Source organism: Hyla sarda, chromosome 13 (genome assembly GCF_029499605.1).
Source record: "Hyla sarda isolate aHylSar1 chromosome 13, aHylSar1.hap1, whole genome shotgun sequence".
NCBI lineage: Eukaryota > Metazoa > Chordata > Amphibia > Anura > Hylidae > Hyla > Hyla sarda.
In genome coordinates, this window is record NC_079201.1 from 22,546,187 (window position 1) to 22,555,271 (window position 9,085).

The following is a 9,085-nucleotide window of genomic DNA, read 5'->3' on the forward strand; positions in this document are numbered from 1 at the left end:
ACAACAACTCAACTTCAGCAGCTGATAATTATTGAAAGGATTAAGATTTTTAAATAGAAGTAATTTACAAATCTGTTCAACTTTCTGGAGCCAGTTGATCTAAAAAAAAAAAAAAAAAAAGTTTTTTTTTCCAGGAATACCCCTTTAAATCTGTCTACTAATCAACATGGCTGGAGTTGAATGATCACAGGGAGAAATAGATCCTAACAGGAACACTGTTCTAAGAAGTTATCTCAGAGGGGTGAAGGTGCAGTCACTCACCGTGATGCGGCTGGTTGAGCAGCTGCTGGATCCCAGCCTTTCTAGCGAGCAGAAAATCGGCCAGGGCCTGACGCGGTGAGCTGTCCTCCAGGAGCATGATGGAGCAGAGCGCCTCCGCCACAGACTGGTCAGAGGCCGACGAACATCTCAGAAGGGACTTGCTCTCCTGCAGAATGGTGGAGCTGCATACGGGATACACAGAATTTACATTAATGTTAATCATGTAAATAGTATGTGGCTGCTTATATCCCAAAAACAGCGCCACACGGGTTCACAGGTTGTGTGTGGTATTGCAGCTCAGTCCTATTCCCCGACACAACCGTGGACAAGTGTCTTCTGTGTGAGAACAGATAATTGACTGCAGCAATATACATCTTCTCCAAGAGCACATATATAGAATTTACCTGCATGTGACATACCTTATGCCAGTGTTTCCCAACCAGGGTGCCTCCAGCTGTTGCAAAACTACAACTCCCAGCATGCCCGGACAGCCAAAGGCTGTCCGGGCATGCTGTGAGTTGTAGTTTTGCAACAGCTGGAGGCACCCAGGTTGGGAAACACTGGCATATGTTCTGAATGGTTTAAATGGGGTACTCCACTGGCAAACATTTTATTTTTTAAATTTTTTTTTTTTTAAATCAACTGGTGCCAGAAAGTTAAACAGATTTGTAAATTACTTCTATTTAAAAATCTTAATCCTTCCAGTACTTTTTAGGGGCTGTATATTACAGAGGAAATTCTTTTCTTTTTAGATTTGTCTGATGTCATGACCACAGTGCTCTCTGCTGACCTCTGCTGTCCATTTTAAGAGCAGGAGAAAATTCTCATTGCAAACATATGCTTCTCCAGACAGTACCTAAAATGGACAGCAGAGAGCACTGTGGTCATGACATCAGAGAAATCTAAAAAAGATAAGCACTTCGTCTGTAGTATACAGCCCCTAAAAAGTAGTACCCTTTTAAGAGCTTTGCAAATCACTTCTATTGAAAAAAAATCTTAAGTACTTATCAGCTGCTGTATGCTCCACAGGAAGTTCTTTTCTTTTTGAATTTCCTTTCTGTCTGCTCTCTGCTGACACCTCTGTCCAGAGTAGGAGCAAATCCCCATAGCAAACCTCTCCTGTTCTTAAAATGGACAGAGGTGTCAGCAGAGAGCACTGTGGTCAGACAGAAAGGAAATTCAAACAGAAAAGAACTGAAAGCTGATAAGTACTGGAAGGATTAAGATTTTTTTTTAATTGAAGTAATTTACAAATCTCAGTGTGAATTCGGGTAGAAAAACAGACATGGTGCACATCTACAATCTTATATACTGATCTGATTGCTTCTCAGCATAATATCAAAAACTAACAGGTTGTTAGTATATATTTTTGATCAAAAAGTACAAGCCCACTCGCCACGTCAAGGCCACCTATTTAGAGTGGGTCCCTAACGTCCCTAGCATAAAATGGCGTAGCACCGGGCGGCGACCACCACCGCCGCGACACCAATGCCCACAGGGGGGGGGGGAACGACCCACCGGCAGAGCAGCCCCAATGCCACTCAAACCAGTCTATGGGCCGCACCCCCCCACAGACACGGCACCACGGCAGCAACAGACACCGCACAGCACCACACCAGTGTGAACAAGGTGTAATAGCTCACTTACCATGCTCTCCCAGTCAGACTGGGAGGCAGCTAGGAAAGAAATGGCCCATGTGCAGCTAACTTATATAGGGTTGGGCTGAGGGGGTGGGGAAGAGTGCAGCACATGGTGTCGCGGCGGTGGTGGTCGCCGCCCGGTGCTGCGCCATTTTATGCTAGGAACGTTAGGGACCCACTCTGAATAGGTGGCCTTGACGTGGCGAGTGGGCTTGTACTTTTTGATCAAAAATGTATACTAACAACCTGTTAGTTTTTGATATTATGCTGAGAAGCAATCAGATCATTATACAAGATTGTAGATGTGCACCATGTCTGTTTTTCTACCCGAATTCACATAATTTACAAATCTGTTTAACTTTCTGCCAAGAGTAGATTTAAAATAAAATATTTTCCAGTGGAGTACCCCTTTAACCCCACATGTAAAGTCTGAGAAGTATGGCGCAGTTCTTACCGGAAGGTGCCAGCGGCTGCTACCTGGCGTATAAGGATGGGGAACCTAGCGAGGACCGGGCTGTAGCGGGAGGTGGAGGAGTCGAGCTGCAGGAGGGAGTGTAGGTGGCAGCATAGTAGGTAGAGCTGAGTGGCGCGCAGATACTGAGACGACTCCATCGCGCTCCAGATCTTCTCCGGGATCTCCAGCAGCAGCTTAATCTGAGCAGCCGTACTGTAAAACTTCTCCTGGGACTGAGACACAGAAAAAAAGTCCTTACACATAAAACACTGCATAACACAAACTTCTACAGCTTTGTATCCACAGGATGTGATCGCAGGGGGTCTGACCAATGGGGCCCCCGCAATCTCCGCAAAGGGACCCCCACTTTCTCAGTAAGGAGTGCATGTCGCCTACCGGTAGACCACACACGCTCTATTCCTTTCTATGGGAGCGACGATGACTCCAGAGTGCTGTACTCAGGTCTTTTTGGTGCTTAAAGGGGTACGCCACTGGGGAAAAAAATAAATAATTATTATTATTTTATTTATTTTTTTATCAACTGGTGCCAGAAAGTTAAACAGATTTGTAAATGACTTCTATTTAAAAAAAATCTTTATCCTTCTAGTACTTAGCTGCTGTATGCTCCACAGGAAGTTCATTTCTTTTTTAATTTCCTTTCTGTCTGACCACAGTGCTCTCTGCTGACACCTCTGTCCATTTTAGGAACTGTCCAGAGCAGGATAGGTTTGCTATGGGGATTTGTTCCTACTCTGGACAGTTCCTGATATGGACAGAGGTGTCAGCAGAGAGCACTGTGGTCAGACAGAAAGGAAATTCAAAAAGAAAAGAACTCCCTGTGCAGCATACAGCAGCTGATAAGTACTGGAAGGGTTAAGATTTAATAGAAGTAATTTACAAATCTGTTTAACTTTCTGGCACCAGTTGATTTTAAACTGATCTCTCCCAGTGATCAACTACTTATTCCCCATCTTGTGGATAGGGGATAATTTCAGGGTGGCTGGAGTTCTCCTTTAAGACTTCATTGTGGCTGGAGTTCTCCTTTAAGACTTCATTGTGGCTGGAGTTCTTCTTTAAGACTTTGTAGTGCAATATCTCTGTTTGCTGTCAGGGAATGGGAACATTCTTGTTTGCAAACAGAGCCTGAAAACTTTATGAGCTCGAATGCATCTCACTGTCACTCTCCTGTCTTTGCAAAACTACAACTCCCAGGATGCCCTGGCATCTGCAGGAATAAAGAGAGGTGTTACATGTCCTCGAGCACATTCCAAATTAATAAGAAAAGACAACAAAATCTATAAAACAAACCCAAATAAGTGCAAAAATACAATGGCTCACTAGAGTCCAGATATATATGACAGTCCTCAGTATATAGCACAGTCCTCAGTATATAGCACAGTCCTCAGTATATAGCACAGTCCTCAGTATATAGCACAGTCCTCAGTATATAGCACAGTCCTCAGTATATAGCACAGTCCTCAGTATATAGCACAGTCCTCAGTATATAGCACAGTCCTCAGTATATAGCACAGTCCTCAGTATATAGCACAGTCCTCAGTATATAGCACAGTCCTCAGTATATAGCACAGTCCTCAGTATATAGCACAGTCCTCAGTATATAGCACAGTCCTCAGTATATAGCACAGTCCTCAGTATATAGCACAGTCCTCAGTATATAGCACAGTCCTCAGTATATAGCACAGTCCTAATACATATGACAGTCCTCAGTATATAGCAGAGTCCTCATATATATGACAGTCCTCAGTATATAGCAGTCCTCATATATATGACAGTCCTCAGTATATAGCAGAGTCCTCATATATATGACAGTCCTCAGTATATAGCAGAGTCCTCATATATATGACAGTCCTCAGTATATAGCAGAGTCCTCATATATATATATATGACAGTCCTCAGTATATAGCAGAGTCCTCATATATATATGACAGTCCTCAGTATATAGCAGAGTCCTCATACATATATGACAGTCCTCAGTATATAGCAGAGTCCTCATATATATATGACAGTCCTCAGTATATAGCAGAGTCCTCATACATATATGACAGTCCTCAGTATATAGCAGAGTCCTCATATATATATGACAGTCCTCAGTATATAGCAGAGTCCTCACACATATATGACAGTCCTCAGTATATAGCAGAGTCCTCATACATATGACAGTCCTCAGTATATAGCAGAGTCCTCATATATATGACAGTCCTCAGTATATAGCAGAGTCCTCATATATATGACAGTCCTCAGTATATAGCAGAGTCCTCACACATATGACAGTCCTCAGTATATAGCAGAGTCCTCACACATATGACAGTCCTCAGTATATAGCAGAGTCCTCACACATATGACAGTCCTCAGTATATAGCAGAGTCCTCACACATATGACAGTCCTCAGTATATAGCAGAGTCCTCACACATATGACAGTCCTCAGTATATAGCAGAGTCCTCACACATATGACAGTCCTCAGTATATAGCAGAGTCCTCACACATATGACAGTCCTCAGAGATATATATATATATATATATATATATATATAGATATATATATATATATATATATACATATATATATATATATATATATATAGCAGTCCCTGTACATAGTCACCTGTGCCGGGCTGGCTCCCCGTGGCCCCGGGCTGGCCTTGGTCTTCAGGGCCCCGCAGTAGCGCTCCATGTCCCGCACAGCGTCCACCACCAGCCCCGCACTCCTCCTCATCTCCCCTATGGTGTCCGCCGCCTCGATCAGGTCCCGGTACCGCTCCCCCACCATCTGCCGCAGCTCTTCCTTCTTCTGCTCGATCTCCGCCCGCACCTTCCTCTCTATTCCCCGGATCTCCTCGGCGCTGTGCGCCTCAAACAGGGCCCCGGGGTCCCGCACCTCACTCAGCTTCACCGCCGCCATGTTACTGCCAGCGCAACCAGGAAACCAGCTGTCACTTCTCTCACACTACACTTCCCGAAATGCTTCGCGAACGGAACCGTCTCTATTAGACGTTATAGTAATCGCTGGGCTTATGGGATTTGTAGTTTTGTCAGATTCTAATGACCTGATTGATTACTAAGCGATGAACTACGCCTCCCGTCATGCTTTTCGGCACGGATAAATTGTTTTAGCGCTCAGGGACTGCATAGAGATGACGGGACTTGTAGTTTTCATACAGTTCATGGCGATGTTGACTCTGATTACAGGGAACTTCAGTGTCATGTGACCGCTGGTTAGGTCATGTGACTCCCGTTGAGCTATCTGATTGTAAAGAGCAGAGAACACACAGTAACATTCCATGATGGATTTTTTTCCCATACCCTAAACTGTAGCCTACCACAGTTTGTGGTCCGGATGAAAAACTGTTTTGAAACGTATATGGTTTTTTTTAACATGGGAGTCAATGGGAACCGTACAGAACTGTATGTGCGTACGGTTCCATCCAGTTAGCACCATACAGACTTTGCACAGCTGTCACACCCCCTCCCATAGACTTGCATTGATGGGGTGGCTCGTGATGTCATGAGGGGGCAGGGCTATGACATCACGAACTCCCGCCGCCGGCTCCAGCATTCGGAATAGTTTGTTCCAAACGCTGAGCTGTGGAGTACCGCTTTAAATTGCTCCACATTTACTTACAATGTGCACACTATTAGGGCCACATATTCAGATATTTAGCACCTGATTTAGCACCGTTAGCCAGTTTTTTGTTTTTTAAAGGGGTGTGGTTAGGCTTTTTGTCCTATTAGCACCCTAATTTCAAAGGTTTAGCACCACTTTCTGGCACACAAAGTGTCGCAGCTAATACTAAGTATGCCTGTTGTTAAATGGTTTGCTATTTGTGCTATTTGCCCCAAATTTTCTAAAGACCAAACACACTTCTGAAAATCAGGCGCAGTTAACACTGTTTGAGACGCTAAATAAAGAGCCCTAATAACACAAGTCTTTGAATATTCCCCCCACTGTGTAGGCGGGAACTGTAAAATGTACTGTGTAGTGGGCTCTCTGGTACTGTGAATGGGGGCACTCTGATAGGTACTGTGAATGGGGGCACTCTGATTGGTACTGTGAATGGGGGCACTCTGATTGGTACTGTGAATGGGGGCACTCTGGAGGGTACTGTGAATGGGGGCACTCTGATTGGTACTGTGAATGGGGGCACTCTGGAGGGTACTGTGAATGGGGGCACTCTGATTGGTACTGTGAATGGAGGCACTCTGATTGGTACTGTGAATGGGGGCACTCTGATTGGTACTGTGAATGGGGGCACACTGATAGGTCCTGTGTAATGGGCTCTCTTTGATATGTACTGTGTAGTGGGTTCTTTCTGATAGGTGCTGTATATGGGGGCACTTTGATAGGTACTGTATATAGGGTCACTCTGGAAGCTACTGTGTATGGCAGTGTGTCCCAACCAGGGCGCCTCCAGCAGTTGCAAAACTACGACTCCCAGCATGCTGGGAGTAGTAGTTTTCCAACCTTTGGAGGTCCACAGTTGCTGGGATGCTGGGAGTTGTAGTTTTGCAACCTTTGGAGGTCCACAGTTGCTGGGATGCTGGGACGTGTAGTTTTGCAACAGCTGGAGGCAACCTGGTTGGAAAACAATGATGTATGGGGAAACTGGAAACTGCTGTGTATGGGGACACTCTCATAACTACTGTGTATGGGGACACTTTGCTAGGTACTATGTATGAGAGCACTGTGTATGGGGACACTCTAATAGGTACTGTGTGTGGGTCTGATAGCATCTGATAGGTGCTGTGTATAGGGCACTCTGGAAGGCACTCTGTATGTGGATACTCTGGAAGGCACTCTGTATGTGGGCAGTCTGGAAGGCACTCTGTATGTGGGCAGTCTGGAAGGCATTCTGCATTTGGGTACTCTGGAAGGCATTCTGTATGTGGATACTCTGGAAGGCACTCTGTATGTGGGCAGTCTGGAAGGCATTCTGCATTTGGGTACTCTGGAAGGCATTCTGTATGTGGATACTCTGGAAGGCACTCTGTATGTGGGCAGTCTGGAAGGCATTCTGCATTTGGGTACTCTGGAAGGCATTCTGTATGTGGATACTCTGGAAGGCACTCTGTATGTGGGCAGTCTGGAAGGCATTCTGCATTTGGGTACTCTGGAAAGCATTCTGCATTTGGGTACTCTGGAAGGCATTCTGTATGTGGGTACTCTGGAAGGCACTCTGTATGTGGGCACTCTGGAAGGCATTCTGTATGTGAGCACTCTGGAAGGCATTCTGTATGTGAGCACTCTGATAGGTGCTGTGTATAGGGCACTCTGGGAGGCACTCTGTATGTGGGTACTCTGGAAGGCATTCTGTATGTGGGCACTCTGATAGGTGCTGTGTAAAGGGCACTCTGGAAGGCACTCTATGTGGGCACTCTGGAAGGGTGCTGTGTATGTGGGCAGTCTGGAAGGCGTTCTGCATTTGGGTACTCTGGAAGGCATTCTGTATTTGGGTACTCTGGAAGGCATTCTGTATGTGGGTACTCTGGAAGGCACTCTGTATGTGGGTACTCTGGAAGGCACTCTGTATGTGGGTACTCTGGAAGGCATTCTGTATGTGGGCACTCTGGAAGGTACTCTGTATGTGGGCATTCTGGAAGGCATTCTGTATTTGGGTACTCTGGAAGGCACTCTGTATGTGGGTACTCTGATAGTCTGATAGGTGCTGTGTATAGGGCACTCTGGAAGGCATTCTTTAAGTGGGTACTCTGGAAGGCATTCTGTAAGTGGGCACTCTGGAAGGCATTCTGTATGTGAGCACTCTGATAGGTGCTGTGTATAGGGCACTCTGGGAGGCACTCTGTATGTGGGTACTCTGGAAGGCATTCTGTATGTGGGCACTCTGATAGGTGCTGTGTAAAGGGCACTCTGGAAGGCACTCTATGTGGGCACTCTGGAAGGGTGCTGTGTATGGGGGCACTCTGGAAGGCATTCTTTATGTGGGCACTCTGATGGGTACTGTGTATGGGGGCACTCTGGAAGGTACTGTGTATGGGGGCACTCTGGAAGGAATTTTGTATGTGGACACTATGATAGGTACTGTGTATGGGGGCACTCTGGAAGGCATTCTGTATGTGGGAACTTTGATAGGTACTGTGTATGGAGGCACTCTGGAAGGTACTGTGTATGGGGGCACTCTGGAAGGCATTCTGTATGTGGGCACTCTGATAGGTACAGTGTATGGGGGCACTCTGATGGGTACTGTGTATGGGGGCAATCTGGAAGGTACTGTATATGGCGGCACTCTGATGGGTACTGTGTATGGGGGCACTCTGGAAGGTACTGTGTATGGGGGCACTCTGGAAGGCATTCTGTATGTGGGCACTCTGATAGGTACTGTGTATGGGGGAACTCTGATGGGAACTGTGTATGTGGGCACTCTGGAAGGTACTGTGTATGGGGATACTCTGTTAGGCATTCTGTATATGGGAACTCTGATAGGTACTGTGTATGAGGGCACTCTGGAAGGTACTGTGTATGGGGGCACTCTGGAAGGTACTGTCTATGAGGGGACTCTAACAGGTACAATGAATTGGGGGCACTCTAATGGGTACTGTGCATGAGGGCGAGACTGGCTCTGTTCCTAAAAATGTTCTAGTTATAGCAGTAATCAATAACTTTCCATACGGTTGTCCTTTGCCTATAGTTACTATACATCGCTGTGTATACTGCGTCCTCTATTATACTGTGTACTTGATGTATTTGGCGGTAT

At 45.8% G+C, this 9,085-nt stretch overlaps 1 protein-coding gene across 4 annotated transcripts in view; it reads right to left on the reverse strand.

Annotated features, from left to right (window-relative positions):
* COG1 (component of oligomeric golgi complex 1) overlaps positions 1-5,558 on the reverse strand; it is a 32,631-nt gene extending 27,073 nt beyond the window's left edge. For 2 of the 4 annotated variants that reach the window (XM_056550679.1, XM_056550678.1), the window contains exons 1-3: positions 4,981-5,414; positions 2,356-2,588; positions 262-443 (exon numbers count right to left, since the gene is read on the reverse strand). In XM_056550679.1, coding sequence (XP_056406654.1) covers positions 262-443; positions 2,356-2,588; positions 4,981-5,277 — 712 coding nt within the window. In that variant the 5' untranslated portion in view covers positions 5,278-5,414. The other 2 variants (XM_056550680.1, XM_056550681.1) reach the window with 2 other exon arrangements.
* Between the last annotated feature and the right edge of the window lie 3,527 nt (positions 5,559-9,085).